Consider the following 16,905-nt stretch of genomic DNA (forward strand, 5'->3'; position numbering starts at 1 on the left):
CTTTCAATTCCAGTGATAATTCTTGAAATAGTGCTACTGTATCCATAATATACAGTCATCCCCTCCATTTGTTATTTATTATCTTGGGGAATAAGTCGTGAAAGAAAAGGAACCAAAGCAGAGTAACTGAAAGGAAAATGAGAAATATAGCACAAAAATAACCAAGTCTCAAAACATGGAGAACAACTCCAAAAGCTCAACAAGACAGCACATTTAGTATGACTGTGCAGCACTTTGGATTTGAAAGCAAAAAGTACTTAGAGGTGCATAGAGATACCCGCCAAATATATTCTGCCTTGTTTTTTCTGGAATCGCATTGCAGCTGTGGAGCAAAGTTGCATGGCCTCAAGAAAAGACATATATACGGTATTTTAAGAATTTTCAAACAGATGCTACAGGATGCTCCCAAACGTCTTTTTGTCTTGCTGCACAGTCCAAATATTTAATATGTATAGGGTGATATAGACTGTCTTTAGATTCTCATTTGTTAATTACTCAAGGAAGCAGTAATGCCTTAAAAAGATCCTCCTTTCCTATTTTCTTTTGTGCTGTGGACTTGTCCTGAATTAATTCACATCTCTTGGCCATTATTTTCTTAAAGTGGAAAAAGAACTACAAAATAATAACTACATTAAATACACAAGGTACCCAATGGAAACTTGTTTCTTTTAGTCAAATGCTGCATTTCTTTAATGGATCTGCTCTTTGCTGTAAACATAGATTTTAAGATGTTAAGAAGAATGGAAGTGATAATGTTTCATTTTGTGATATCACTCATCACTATAGCAACAGATTGCAATCAGAAGCAAGAATTGGGATTCAATTGCTGAATCAAAGAAGACAATGGGAATGGGGGAAGGACAACCTTTGGGTGGGTGAGTGGGAAAGACAAAACAGAGGAAATTCAACATTGCTGGCAAAATAAACATTTTGGAGTCCATCTGAGACTTTTATGACTTTGTTTTTTTCAGTGCAGTTGATACTGTGCTCTTTGAAGGATAGCAGCTGTCCCTAAATTTTATTAATTCCCATAGCTGAACAATATCCTGCATTCACTGTTGTTGCCACTGCCTTCTCCCAATAATTTTTTTAGGACTCTATGACCTGAATTGCTTGAGTAGAATGATTTTAGTACAATATGCTAGTAAGTATTAATGAGAGAGAGAGAGAGCAATATCAATCTGATGTTATCAGCTGCGTCAGCGTTTGAAAGAAAGGAAGGTTGTGAACAAGTAGAAGTTTAAATTGGCCTTGTAGCATTTGTAAATTAAACAATCTACAATCAACTATTCAATTATTTGTGTTTCGCTTTCTTTTACTGTGTACTACCAGAGTTTCATGTCTGGGTGTTTTAACATGTCTCTTATAAAATGCTAACTATAAGACGATGCTACAATATTATTTAAAGAAATCTTAAATAATTGGATTAATTTCAGAAGGAAACATATTTGCATTGTATAAAAGGGGATTCTTAATTTCTGTGGACTATCTGGAATAGATAAAAATGAAGAAGAAAAGAATTTTATCCTTAAAAAGAAAATGTTTATTTTGTAAAATAAATCATTCCCTACTCCTTGCTCAAATGGCCTTATCTTTGAAAATACTTCACTCACCCCCAAATATGGCTCTTTGTGTCTCACTGATTCCTATCACTTAGAGCTACCATATCTGATCTTCAAAAATTCAGATGTCCGTATGATGGTAACAAACAGTTAAAATTATTTCTATTTCATTGCTGCTATTTAGAGCTGCCTGGCTATGATATTCTGTTTTACCACATAGGAGAGTAGATTTCCTGGATATTCTGAATAGTAGTACTGAAGCTTTGGTTCTCCTGGTTTTTGACATAGTGAGACAAGAGACAGCAATTTGGTTTTTATATTTTTGTTCTGACAAAACTGCTTTGAGGTTTGTCAGTGACTTGATACTGAATTGTGGTTAAGTTTATGAAAGTGGTCCTTGGTTCAGAACTTGGCTGTTAGCTTTATATGTGGCTCTTGGATAAACTGTGGCCTCCTAAAACCATAGTAGACCCATTTTAAAGCCTGATTCTGAAGCATGAATCTTTAGCAGGGGTCTTCAAACTCAGCCCTTTTATGACTTGTGGACTTCAACTCCCAGAATTCCTCAGCCAGAGTGCCTGGCTGAGGAATTCTGGGAGTTGAAGTCCACAAGTCATAAAAGGGCCAAGTTTGAAGACCCCTGGTCTTCAGTTTGTGCACTGGTAGATAAAGTAGTAATTTTTAGTGTAGGTGCTACTATAAAATGGTTACCATTTGGTTGCCAAATGGTGTCCAAAATGGACACTGCCATAGGGAATCAAATTTCAAAATGTTCATTTTATAAAAAAGCAAATTGATAAAGATTAAAAAAATTACCACAAAAACACATGGTCCAGAAATAGCTCACTTGTTTTCAACCAATACTGTACTTTTTTCTTATGCAAGAAAAATTACTTTACATAGTGGTACAAAAGACCCCTAATTCCAGGCACTAATTTCTTTTTCTCAGTATACAGTCTTTCCTTAATATACCCGTATAATGATGATAACTTTATTGTCACTTTGAATGTACACCAATCGGCATACATCAAAATGAAATTTCAAGTTGTCTGATAGCAGCTTTTACACATGTTTTGTTTGGTTAAAAACAAAACACAAAATGGGTTGGACAATAACAGTATTCTACACACCAGGCACTCTAGCCTATGGGAGGACTTAGAGGCACACTATGGAAAGGATGTTTAGACATCTTGAAGGCTAATATTCAAAGTACAAACAAGGCAAAACCTCAATGAGTCTTTAAATTTAACAATTAACCTATATATAACCAACAAACCAACCCCCACCCCCCTAGATTCAGTAATATAATTTAATTTGTCTTACTTGGCTGTGTCTTAATTATTATTTAATCTTGATAACATTATTGGTGATTTTGAAGTATTAATCTTGGTAATAGATGGATAACTCTTTAAAGTTTATACTTCCTGAAGATCATTATATGTTGAAGTCAGGAGATAATGACATACTTGGTTAGTACCTTCTGGAGAGTAATCAGTTGAGAGTTTTATATTTAATTTCCTTATTCTAGGGAGAGCTTGAGAGACAGCTGCTTCAGGCCAATCCTATATTGGAGGCTTTTGGAAATGCCAAAACTGTTAAAAATGACAACTCTTCAAGATTTGTAAGTATTTTTTGCTTAATTGCATTATTGCTGAATAATGCCTGCTGTTAAGGAACAGACTTATTGCCTCAAATGGATAATATTGTAAAGGAAATCTCTCTATAAGTTACGTGAGGATTAAGCTTCCTTTTAAAACAAGATAGGCTTCACTTTAGAAACATGTTGAAGATAGAAATATATGCATTAGGACAGGGGTAGGCAACCTCGACTCTTTTATGACTCATGGACTTCAACTCCCAGAATTCCTGAGTCAGCTGACTCAGGAATTCTGGGAGTTGAAGTCCATGAGTCATAAAAGAGCCGAGGTTGCCTACCCCTGCATTAGGATGACATTGTCATATTAAATAGCACCCAGAAAGTAACAATAAAAATAGTTATTACCGTACATTCTTTCCTATTGTCACAAGGAGTATTTTAGGCTGTTAATGACAGCTGATTAAAATGTTATAAAGCAGATAAGCTCTTTGTCCTTGCTATTCTGTAACTAACTCTAGGAATCTTGCTTACTGCCAATAAGGGATACTCTCTGATCAGGTTTCTTTAAGCTCTTGAGGCAGGGGTGTCAAACATGCAACGTCACGTGATGTATTCCGACGTATCGCGACTTTTTTTTGCCATTGCTGGCAGTGGGGTGGGCACGGTTTTACTATGATGCATCCGGCCCATGGGCTGGCAGTTTGACAACCCTGTCCTGAGGCTATCCTGTGTACTATGATACTATCTTGCACTGTATCAGTGGCAGTTGCTTAACTCTTTTGCCTTTTCTTCCTTAAGGGAAAGTTCATTAGAATCAACTTCGATGTAAATGGATACATTGTTGGAGCCAACATTGAGACTTGTATCCTTTTCACCAACAAGACTGATCCAGACAACATATAAAGGCTTAACAAAAAAATGGAGCTGGACAGCATTTTGAGATTTTACTTGTAAGAGGCAGATTATCTTAGTGAGTGGGAATTTTTTGCTTTCTGGAAAGTCATAATCGCTTAAGATGGAAGTATTGGAAAATTTCTAATTGTAGCCCTGTGCTTTCTGTAAATGAAAACATTTTTCTTTTGAATTCTAAATCTCTCCCCCCTCCCCCCCCCGGTTCATGATTGTCTATTTGTGAAAATTATGTTTAATTTAAGACCATTGTGGGTGAGATTACAAAGAATCATGCCAGTAGATGACAGAGCTATGTTTGATATTTCTTTTCAATTAAAGCTTTTGGGCATATCTTTTAAAAACAAACCTGCCCAAGTTATACAAACATTGAAAAATCTTTCAACTATTTTTTTAAAAAAATAACGTGATTGAAAATGAAGATAATTCTACCTCTAATGTTTATGCCGAAGTGCTGTGATAACCACCATGCTGCCCATCTGTCTCAGGGATTTTGGCTTATAGGCTTTCCTCGAAGCTTCTAAATCACTTTTTTTCTCCAGAGTGTGGTATGTTGCTTTCTTGCTGGCTTATCCAGTTTTTGAACATTGGAGGTTGGTTTTTTTAGCAGCATGTCCATTGATATTTTACTTGAAAAGTGCTTCAGTTATGAGATTTTCTATGTGTAACGTTTAGGAATGAGAATCCATTTTCCTCCATTCCTTAACATTCCTAAAAGATCTGTTAGAGAAATCAAGAGCAATACGACAGGCTAAAGAAGAAAGGACATTCCATATTTTCTACTACTTGCTGACTGGGGCAGGAGAGCACCTGAAGAGTGAGTACTTGACTATCACCATTTTACTGTTTGATCCAGGCGTTTTGATTCATGGGATGTCTCCTCTCCCCTTTCATGTTGCTGACTTTGTGTTCCATAGTTTCTCTATTTACAGTACTTGCACCATTTTGTAAATATTAGATAGTTGCTTGTTATTAGGCCCAATCATTGTCTTTTGTTTGGCCAAGCAATAGGAAAAGAAAAAAAGTAATATTATTCAGTCATGGTAGAGTTGAAAACTTGCTCCTTACTAAAACTTTAATTAATATTGAAGAAATCACTTACCATGAAACAGCTAATGCAACTAAATTTTGCTATAGAAAACCTAATACAAGGAATCTTACTTGTGAGTAGTGATATATAATGCCATTCTTGTCATGGGGAATTTAAGTCTAAACTGTTGCCTTTGAATGTCTATGCAAACAAGATATACCCCAATGATGATGATTTCATAACTTTTTTCTGTTTTAGATGACTTGCTTTTAGAGCCCTACAATAAATACCGTTTCCTTTCCAATGGGCATGTTACAATTCCGGGCCAGCAAGACAAGGATATGTTTCAGGAGACAATGGAGGCAATGAGGATAATGGGTATTCCAGAAGATGAGCAGATGGGTAAGGAATTCTAGAAACAGGTCCAGAAAAATAAGTGTTGTGACAATTATATACAGGTAGTCCTCAACTTACGACCACATTTGAGCCCAAAATTTCTGTGGCTAAGTGAGATAGTTGTTAAACGAGTTTTGTCCCATTTTACAGTCTTTCTTGCCATAGTTGTTAAGTGAATCACTGCAATTATTCTGTTAATAACATGGTTGTTAAATGAATCTGGCTTTTCCATTGACTTTCCTTTTCAGAAAGTTACATAAGGTGATCACATGACACTGCAGCCATCATAAATATGAGCCAATTGCCAAGCATCCAAATTTTGCTCATGTGATCATGAGGAGGATACAACGGTCATGTGAAAAATAGTCATGTCACTTTTTTCCATGCCATTGTAATTTTGAATAGTCACTAAACAAACTGTTTTAAGTTGTGGACTATCCATATTTATATCATGCAATGATCACTAGACTTACTACAATTGAAAAAATAGGAACAATTACAAGTAATCAAGTATCAATAAGTGAATAATAGAAAACAATGAATACAGCTTTATATGAAATCAATTAAAATATGTTATCTGTTTTCGTTTAAACATGGCGTGGGGGATTAGGTTTAATGTAGAAATAAAATAATTTACAGTAATAAAATAAACAGATGCCCAGTATAAGAAGTAACACACATTTCTCTACAATTGGTTTGTAGATTGGCAACAAAACTGCTTATTTTTAGTGGGGTTCTTCTCATTTCTAAACTTTTCACCTGGTTTACTACTTTCAGTACTCCCTGTGACTCACCTGTGGAGATAAAAATCACCACAGTTTTTTGAAGCCCTGCTTGTTATTATCTGGTCCTTTCATCAAACATCTATGATTTTGTTTAAGGCATGAGAATTAACCATGAAACTAATACAAGATTAATAATAAAAAGTAGCACAATATACATTTAGGTAAAGGTAAAGGTTCCCCCGCACATGCGTGCTAGTCGTTTCCAACTCTAGGGGCTGGTGCTCATCTCCGTTTCAAAGCCGAAGAGCCAGCGCTTGTCCGAGGACGTCTCCGTGGTCATGTGGCCGGCATGACTAGACGCCAAAGATGCATGGAACACTGTTACCTTCCCACCGTAGTGGTCCCTATTTTTCTACTTGCATTTTTATGTGGTTTCGAACTGCTAGGTTGGCAGAAGCTGGGACGAGTAACGGGCTCACTCTGTTATGCGGCACTCGGGATTCAACCCGCCAAACTGCCGACCTTCAGATCGACAAGCTCAGCGTCCTAACCCTCTGAGCCACCGCGTCCCTAATATACATTTAGGCAGCCTTATAATTATTATTTTCATAAGACAGAAAATTGAATGTTGTATGTGGTGGACTGGGTACTGCAAACTTTTTATTGTTTTCTTGAAAGCATAGCTAAAACTCTAGGTTTGTTGTCACTCTTTAATAGCTATTTAGTGTTTGCTGCATACTAGTAAAAGTTTGAGATGTTCACATGGAAAGACATGTTTCCATTTCTGCCATATTTCAGCTATTGAGTTGCATTAGGTACTGCATTAGTCAAACAGACAAACTTGCAACATATGGAAGCCATTTAGGCTAAAAGTTCTACCCATCTTAAATAGTATTTGTTTAAAGGAAAATGGAACTAATCTGTTGGCTAATCATGCAGAAAATGTCCCAATAAGGTCTTGTTATTTCTATCTTAGAATGTGTTTTGTAGAGAGATTATTAGAAACTGCTCACTAGTACCTCCTGTGGGGAGCTATATAACTGCAATTCTATATTGGAAATATAAATTTTGCATAATAAATGAGGCATAGGAGAATTCACTTCCTGTTCTTTGGGGGTAGCACAGGTGCTTCTTTTGTTGAATCCTCAGTTTCTTTATTCACAATTTGTGTTTTTTATTGAAAGGAAAATGCTTTCATTTGTTGTTAAACGTCTGCAGAATAGAAGTTGAAATAGGCCTAGAAAAATCTCAGTGATTGTAAAAGAACAAAATTTTGTAAAGGATGGGATCTAAGAAGTGGGTGGATTGCAAAAACAATCTGCTGAGGCTGCTCAGTTGCCACAAAATGCAAGTTGTATTACTATGATACATCTCATCATTCCTATTACCTATCCGTACCTTCTTATGACTATAACTCTGTTGCTTTTATCTTACAATTTGTATTGTTTTTTAGTATCCTAGTATGATTTATGTTGTTTGCTTAGCTAGTATACTATGACTATCACTAAGTGCTGCATCTTATGATTTATGATGAAGTGCTGTATTTTATGATTTTTTTTTATTTTAATTCCATTTATATCCCGCCCTTCTCCGAAGACTCAGGGCGGCTTACAAGCTTAGCACATTTATGATGAATGTATTTTCATGTTGTTTATGATCGTGATTATCACTATGACTTGTATGTAGACTGAGAGCTTATGCACCAGAGACAAATTCATTGTGTGTCCAACCACACTTAGCCAATAAAGAATTCAATTCTATTCTATAAAACAGAATGGGAAGGGGAATGGAATTACCATGAACAGGTCACATGGGTATAACTGTATCAAGAGAATGAAACATTTGCAGATTTAAAATCTGTATTGCTGTTTTGTTTCCCACCCCAGGACTGCTAAGGGTTATTTCTGGTGTTCTTCAGCTTGGGAATATTATTTTCAAGAAAGAACGTAACACAGATCAGGCTTCCATGCCAGACAATACAGGTAAATACATTTTCCTAGATATGGATTAGGGAGTGATGCTTTCTTTTCTTTGTATAGGTCATATTGTAAAATTGAGCACATTTAAAAACAATGAGGAATTGCCCTGGGTGTATTATTAAATGGTTGTTATGGCTGTCTCATCATTAAATGAGATCAGCTGGTATTTTTCTCCAAACACTGAAAGGTTAAGGTTGAATTCTCCATGTCAAACTGCCTGAATGTTTTTAATGAATAGAAGATAATATTCTGTAAGCATTTTACAGAAATAAAATTAGAGATAATTCTCCATTGGAGAAGTTCTCAGCAAAAATCCTCAAGAATCAGTTCTCTATTCAGGCAACACATTCATTAAAAATTATTTGTAAAAAATGCTTTGGACCTTTCACGAGTACAACACCTCTCGCTTATTTATTGGAATAGCTCTACTTTTTTCTCAGGTTTCCATGTATGCTGAAGATGCCCCTGCTTTAAAAGTCATCTTAATTTTAATGCGTGGGTCCCTTATAGCAGTAGAATGTTTTTCAGAAATTTATTTTGTGTTATAAGAGTTGATATATATTTGGGAGCCAAGAACAATTAATCTTGCTTGCAGGCACGTTTAGACCAAAACTAAACTTAAACCAATGGTTTAGGTTTAAATGCCACAGTTGGACTCTACCATCAGATATGAAGCTCATGTCTTGGGGGATATGAATATGTATTGTATTAAGACCATGGTTTCTGCTATTTGAGCATAATATTTTTGATTAGAAATTATTGTTCTTCATTGAAGTAGCTCAATCTGAAATGGTCTTGATAGATACAATTCTCTTTCTGGGAAAGGAGGATGTATACGGATTGCTTGTAACCTTTTATGAATGAATCCTTTCTGTTCAGTTCTAGTCTCCCAGATGTGCTGGCTGTCATTAGAGACTAGGAGAGTTTGCTGCAAGTATTCAACTTTTCTGAATACAGTATAAGAAGTTAAAATACTAAGTATCTCCTTTTGCCTTTCTCTCTTGTAGCTGCTCAGAAAGTTTCTCACCTTCTAGGAATCAGTGTTACAGACTTCACCAGAGGCATTCTCACCCCTCGCATCAAAGTGGGCCGAGATTATGTCCAAAAGGCTCAGACTAAAGAGCAAGTATGTATTATACAATATATGATGTCAGCTTTCTCAGCTGACATTAATCAGGTAGCAATGAGTTTTCAAGATGAATGGCCATGGTCTACTTTTCTGATATCCTGACATATTACCCGCATCTTCAGAAACAGATTGAATTGTTTTTTAATATTCTTCTTAATAGCTTATAGGCAACTGGACAAGAACTGACTGGTTCTTTCATTTGAACTTGGCAAATTGATCTATGATTGGCCCAAATCTTATGTGTTATGCAGAAGTAGAGGTAGAAAGAAGTCACTTAGATGTAGAAAAGTAAACAGAAAGAATGAACCTGGCTGGCCATCTTAATTAATCTATGACTGCAACACTAAAGATAATGCTGTTAAATATAAGTTGTCTTTCATCCTAAGGAGGACCTAGAACTCAGTCTCCTAGTCTCTAGGCCAGTACCTTAACCACTACACCAAACAGGATCTCGATGTTGCGTGTAGAGAAGGATTGGAAGGAATTGAAATCACTCAGACATTCAGATGTGTAACCGTAAATTCATTATTGAAGGATGAGAGGGTTTTTGTTGTTGTTTTTTTTGCTATCTGGAATGTACAATAGACTTCTTACCCTTTTTCAGGCTGATTTTGCTATAGAAGCTCTGGCCAAAGCTACATATGAACGCATGTTCCGTTGGCTGGTGATGCGCATCAACAAGGCATTGGACAAGACAAAGAGGCAGGGAGCTTCTTTCATAGGAATCCTTGACATTGCTGGATTTGAAATCTTTGAAGTAAGTGAAAGGGAAGATAATCTAAAAATCTCCATGAAGGAAGCATATTTGATCCATTTTTAAATTAGTAACTGGATATAAATTGAGTTCTATAAAAACAAAATATTTGAGGTGTAGGAATTTAACATATTATCTTTCTATTAAATTCTCTGTTGCTTGAAGAACCAAAATTTTTGAGTTAAGTTAATATATGCCTAAATAAGTGAGGACTTGGAGTGGATGCTCTAGGCCACGGGTCGACAACCTGCGGCTCCGGAGCCGCATGCGGCTCTTTCAGCTGTCTCCTGTGGCTCCCAGTCCTCTGCCATGTGCAGTCCAAAAAAAAAGGGACTAAAAAAGTTCAACCACTCAATTCAAACTTCTCATGGAAAAGAAAAAACTTGTGAAGTTTGAATTGATTCGTTGAAGTTCTTTGGTTTGTGGGACTGCCCACAAACCTCTTCTTCTTTGGACTGCACATGGCGGCAGCGGAGGAAGAGACGGGAGGACTGCTGGAAAGGTAAGTAGTGGGTCGGTCGGATGGGGCATGCAGGTGTGGTGGTGGTGTTTCTGAGCAGCATATGGAGTCTTGGGTGCTGCCAGATCCCCTCCTTATTTTCCCCCTTTTCTCTCTCCCTCTCTGTCTCTCTCTGTGTCTGTCGGACCCATGGGGAACGGCTGGTAGGGAGGCGGCAGTCTGGCATTTTTTCCCCCTCTCATTTGTGTGTGTGTGTGTGTGTGTCGGACCCGCGGGGAATGGCTGGTAGGGAGGCAGCAGTCTGGCATTTTTCCCCCTCTCGTGTGTGTGTGTGTGTGTGTGTGTGTGTGTGTGTGTGTGTGTGTCGGACCCACGGGGAACAGCTGGTAGAGGCGGCAGCAGTCTGGTGTTTGCGTCTCTCTGTGTGTCGAGCCCATGGGCCTGACACACACACAGGAGGGGGGGGGAAATGCCGGACGGCCACCTCTACCAACAGTTCCCCGCAGGTCCGACACACACACACACACACACACACACACACACACACACACGAGGGAGGTAAACAATGCCGGACCACCGCCTCCCTAACAGACCTCTCCTGCGCATGGAGAAATGCCCATTCCCTCTGCTGAGCTGTCCAGTTGCTTGCATTGCAGAAGGCAATCATTTGGAATGAAGACTCGAGTTTCTGTGTTTCTCCACGCCTGCTTATCAGTGCGCGCGGAGAAATACCCATTCCCTCTGCCGAGCCATCCCAGTTACTTCCCTGAAGCACCTCCATATCTCACAAGGGCGCACAGGGAATCCGCGTTTTTCCACGTGCGCTGATCAGCGTGCGTGGAGAAATGCCCATTCCCTCTGCTGAACCGTCCCAGTTGCTTGCGTTGCAAAAGGCAAGCATTTGGAATGAAGACTCGAGATTCAGCATTTCTCCGCGCCCGCTTATCAGCGCGCGGGGAGAAATGCCCATTCCCTCTGCTGAGCCATCCCAGTTGCTTGTGTTGCAGAAGGCAAGCATTTGGAATGAAGACTCGAGATTCGGTGTTTCTCCATGCATGCTGATCTCGCCCTCCTTACAGTCTCCCTGTCTTTGCTTCAGCTTGCTTTCTGCATTTGGGATGAAGACTCGAGAGAGGGAGACTGTAAGGAGCGCGAGATCAGCATGCATGGAGAAACACCGAATCTCGAGTCTTCGTCCCAAATGCAGAAAGTGCTGATCTCGCGCTCCTTACAATCTCCCTCTCTCTAGTCTCCAGTCTTCATCCCAAATGCAGAAAGCAAGCTGAAGCAAAGACAGGGAGACTGTAAGGAGGGCGAGATCAGCATGCACGGAGAAACACCGAATCTCGAGTCTTCATTCCAAATGCTTGCCTTCTGCAACGCAAGGAACTGGGACGGCTCAGCAGAGGGAATGGGCATTTCTCCCCGCGCGCTGATAAGCGGGCGCGGAGAAATGCTGAATCTCGAGTCTTCATTCAAAATGCTTGCCTTTTGCAACGCAAGCAACTGGGACGGTTCAGCAGAGGGAATGGGCATTTCTCCACACACGCTGATCAGCGTGTGCAAAGAAATGTGGATTCCCTGTGCACCCTTGCAAGATAGTGTTCCAGGGAGGCAACTGGGATGGCTCAGCAGAGGGAATGGGCATTTCTCCCCGCGCGCTGATAAGCGGGCACGGAGGAAGGCTGAATCTCGAATCTTCATTCCAAATGCTTGCCTTCTGCAACGCAAGCAACTGGGACGGCTCAGCAGAGGGAATGGGCATTTCTCCACGCACGCTGATCAGCGCGCGTGGAGAAACACGGATTCCCTGTGCGCCCTTGCGAGATATGGAGGTGCTTCAGGGAAGTAACTGGGATGGCTCAGCAGAGGGAATGGGCATTTCTCCGTGCGCACTGATAAGCAGGCGTGGAGAAACACCAGCGTCTCCACGAGCGCACTGGGCCGCCCCGCTCCTTGGGGCTCACTGCTGCCATGGGGGCCGGCACGGGGATTTGTTTCTGTGGGTTAAATTGGAACCAAGCAGTAAGTGAAAAAGTTAGCAGCAGTAGCGGGAGTGGTTTTAATTGTCAAGCGTCCCCATGGAAGTCAATGGAGGTGCCGCGGCTTGCCTTTTGAGTTGGTGAGTGAATGAGAGTAAGAGAGAAACATTTTTTGATCAGTGTGAGTGAATGAGAGTGTGAAAGAGGCTTTTTAGAGCAAAAGTGAGGGAATGAGAGAGTGAGAGAGAAGATTTTGGAAACAAAACATGAGTGAATGAGAGCGAGAGAGAAGCTTTTCCAAGCAAAGGCGAGTGAATGAGAGCGGAGGGGGCAGGGTGGCTGCATGTCTCCCCTTAGGCTCCACTGTTCTGTCAAGCCTCTTGTTTTGTGCATGCGCGTGCATGGGCGCCCTTATTTGCGGCTCTCAGTTTTTTCTTTTGTGAGGGAACCGGTTCCGAGTGGCTCTTTCACTGTTTCAGGTTGCCGACCCCTGCTCTAGGCCGAAGCATAAAAGAATCATAAATTACATAGTGTTACCTGAAGAACTCATTTGAATTATCTTTATATTTTTATGGTCTCAGATTGTAAGAGGATATTTCAATACAGCCTAGCCCATGTTGTCTCCAATCCTTCCTGAAATGGTAAAGAGGCCCACCTTCATTAACTTTAAGCACTATGATGTGATGCCTCTATGATACCTGTTTTCTTTAATCTTGGAGAGAAAGGAAAAAATATTTACGGGTGCGGACAGAACGCCAGAAGGAATAATTCTTTTAAAGAAACTGGATGAATTTGCTTTAAAATGTAAAAATAAAGTGGATGTTGCTTTTCTGGGGGATTGTGTTTGTGAGATTTAGTATACTAAAGAAAAATGAATTATTTGCTTTAAAAAATTCATTTTATAGCAGAAATCTTGCATTTGGGGATAGATTTGTTGCTATGAAATAATTTGTCAATAAAAATGACAACCTTGATTGTGGGGAATGAAAAAGCATATATATTACTCCTGATTGAATGGTGGTAGGTGATAAGATAATATTGTTTCCAGAAGTAAAAAAAAAAAGTACGGGTAAGCATGTAAAATAATGCTGTCTTTCTGTAGACAAAACAAAAGAGAACAGAATGGGAATTGGCAATCATTTGCTGAATGTGCTAATAGGCAACAGTTAATAATTTAAAAATGTTTTTTCTTTTCTATCTGCAATAGCTGAACTCATTTGAACAGATGTGCATTAATTACACCAATGAAAAGTTGCAGCAGCTCTTCAACCACACCATGTTCATTTTGGAACAAGAAGAATACCAACGGGAAGGCATTGAGTGGAACTTCATTGACTTTGGCCTGGACTTGCAGCCTTGCATTGATCTTATAGAAAAACCAGTGAGTTAGGCATCTTGTTATTATTAGCAGAGAGTAACTAGAGCACTAAAGGAGACCCAGCTCTTGTTGTGTATGTTAAATAGTGTAAGGGTGGGATGGAGAATAAATGTTAAGGTTGTAGAGTTCAGTTATTTTAATTGTAAAACACCTTAGGTTGGAAAACATGAAAAATTAAGGCAAGATTTGGGGAAAGAATCGCTGAAAAACAGCTCTGACCTATAGAGGAAGCCACCCTAACTACACATGAAAATAATATTTGTGCCTTTTCTCCTGAAATGTGAAATCTTGGCAGCAATGTTTATTAACGGTGTTTTTTTAAAATTAGGCTGGTCCTCCTGGCATTTTGGCCCTGTTGGATGAAGAATGCTGGTTTCCAAAGGCTACAGACAAAAGCTTTGTGGAGAAAGTGGTGCAGGAGCAAGGCTCTCATCCTAAATTCCAAAAACCAAAACAGCTGAAAGATAAAGCTGACTTCTGCATTATACACTATGCTGGCAGAGTAAGTACTCTTGGTGTAAAGAGAAACTAAAATGCTTCTAAAATTTCAGTTACAGTAATCTAGGCTGATTGATATTTTTTGAGGAGGGGAGATTTCTTCAATAGCGGTAGAGGGTGCATAAGCACTTATCCCACAAGGTAATAAGAAGCACATGGACCACAATTTTTTGTGGTAGAACACCAATATAAAATCCTGCCATGAAACAAGTCATGAGACCTTCTTATTTTCTCAGGGTAATGGTTAAAACATGTTGTGAGCCTACATTTGGAATAGCAGAAAGCTGGGTGAATCATGACTTTTATGGATTAATTATTATTAATTAATGGATTAATATTATTAACTTGATGTTCCCAGCATTTTTAAGGGATTTTAGGGAATTCACGATCACTGCAGATGGGGACTGTAGCCAAGAAATTAAAAGACACTTGCTCCTTGGGAGGAAAGCCATGGCAAATCTAGACAGCACACTAAAAAGCAGAGACATCACCCTGTCAACAAAAGTGCGTATAGTCAAGGCTATGGTCTTCCCAGTTGCAATGTATGGCAGTGAAAGTTGGACCATAAGAAAGGCTGAGCGCCAAAGAATTGAAGCCTTTGAATTATGGTGCTGGAGAAGAGTCCTGCGAGTCCCTTGGACTGCAAGGCGATCAAACTGGTCAGTCCTAGAGGAGATCAATCCTGACTGCTCTTTAGAAGGCCAGATCCTGAAGCTAAAACTCAAATACTTTGGCCACCTAATGAGAAGGAAGGACTCACTGGAGAAGAGCCTAATGCTGGGAAAGATTGAGGGCACTAGAAGAAGGGGACGACAGAGAATGAGGTGGCTGGATGGAGTCACTGAAGCAGTAGGCGTGAGCTTAAATGGACTCCAGAAGATGGTAGAGGACAGGAAGGCCTGGAGGAACGGTGTCCATAGGGTCGCGATGGGTCGGACACGACTTCGCAACTAACAACAACAGGGAATTCACATAGACTTCATTGTTTGTGCAGTGGATTTAGATCAGTGTTTAATCTCAAAACAGAGAGATTTATAACCTTGTCTCTTTATACATTACTGAGGCAATTTGACAATGTGTATTTAATACCGGCAACAAATGTCTTGTCTAGGTTGATTACAAAGCTGATGAGTGGTTGATGAAGAACATGGACCCTCTCAATGATAACGTTGCTACTTTGCTACACCAGTCCTCTGATAAGTTTGTATCTGACTTATGGAAAGATGGTATGTAATCATATTGCTTTTCTTGTTTTCTTTAGGTGTTGTCCTTTGTTTTGAAGCATGAGTTTAAGCGACCTTCTCTTAAAATTGACAGTTGCCATTTTCATTTCTCTTAAAATGTTTGACAATATGGTATTTCTCCTGTTACTGAAATAAATTTGACCCTTTTCCAGTCCATTGGGCAGCAGAATAACATTGAAGAATATGTCCCTCACAACACCCCATACAAGTTTGGGATCAAAAATCTACAAGACATTTTTTCCTATTCCAGTGTTCGTAGATATCTTGCTCTCCAGAATATTTCTTGCTTTAAATCTTACTATTACTGTCTCTTTTCTTGGGTTTTTCTTTGACGTCTCTGTTGCAGAGATACAGAACGTTCAGAGAGCCTATTTCTATCAACATTTTCCTATTCTTCATCTAGAACCAGGTGACTGAGCAATGCAGCTATTGTGTTGTGTGTGATTCCTTCTAGAACCATGCAAGAAATGCTTCCATTAAATCTTCCTATTTTTCCTGTTTCTGCTTGTCTGTCTCATTCAGTTCCTCTGCTTTTTGCTAGTAGCTTCCTCTTGAACATTGAAAAAACTGATTTTTAAGCAAGTTGTGATCTTGCAGATAGAACAAAGGAATATATGGATAATATCTTAAATCTCTTTCTGTTTTGAAATAATTAAATACTGATTATGAGGTCAGTGACACCATTAAGACTGGCAACCATATGTGCTCCAATCTGACCATTCTGTGCATAAAGAACCCATGAAACCCATTAATGGCTATTAAGAACTACTGTTACTGGTCAAAAGAATATAGCTGATCATCTTGATAAATTTCTTTTTTTTTGAAAAATTAAATAATAGTTACTTGGACTTCAATTCTTCCAAAGAGCATTTTGGCCAGATCTGAATGATAGTACAATTATCATTATTTTACATCAGTTTTGAGAACTTTCTTTCTCTTGATTCAATTGAATAGCTACTTTTAAGAGAAAAAAGTAATATCTTAATTTTATAATCAAGCCATATGAATCATGCTTCTTGTCATTTCCTCAATTCACTATTGGCAACCTAAAGGCTTCCTTCAGGTACTATTATAGATTTTAATAAGTTTTCTCATATGATTGAGAACAGAAGAGTTGCCTTGGCTGCTATCATCTGTCAGTGATTTGATTAGTTCCATTTTTTTAATCTGTCCAATTCCAAAAGATTCAGTCTGCTATGATGCCTATCATCCTGACTAACTCTATTAAAACTACTTTTTTCCTACTAAAACAGTCAGTGCAT

The 16,905-nt window shown here is 39.0% G+C and overlaps 1 protein-coding gene across 5 annotated transcripts in view; it reads left to right on the forward strand.

The window, feature by feature from the left end:
* The window catches only part of MYH9 (myosin heavy chain 9), an 82,654-nt gene that overhangs the window by 41,575 nt on the left and 24,174 nt on the right, over positions 1–16,905 (forward strand). For all 5 annotated transcript variants that reach the window (XM_081331416.1, XM_081331417.1, XM_081331415.1 and 2 more), the window contains exons 6-15: positions 3,091–3,183; positions 3,958–4,021; positions 4,787–4,885; positions 5,357–5,500; positions 8,106–8,201; positions 9,206–9,324; positions 9,932–10,084; positions 13,731–13,904; positions 14,230–14,403; positions 15,511–15,625. In XM_081331416.1, coding sequence (XP_081187542.1) covers positions 3,091–3,183; positions 3,958–4,021; positions 4,787–4,885; positions 5,357–5,500; positions 8,106–8,201; positions 9,206–9,324; positions 9,932–10,084; positions 13,731–13,904; positions 14,230–14,403; positions 15,511–15,625 — 1,231 coding nt within the window. The remainder of the gene's footprint in view (positions 1–3,090; positions 3,184–3,957; positions 4,022–4,786; positions 4,886–5,356; positions 5,501–8,105; positions 8,202–9,205; positions 9,325–9,931; positions 10,085–13,730; positions 13,905–14,229; positions 14,404–15,510; positions 15,626–16,905) is intronic.

The sequence above is a fragment of the Vipera berus genome, assembly GCF_964194415.1.
Source record: "Vipera berus genome assembly, chromosome: 6".
Classification (NCBI taxonomy): Eukaryota; Metazoa; Chordata; class Lepidosauria; order Squamata; family Viperidae; genus Vipera; species Vipera berus.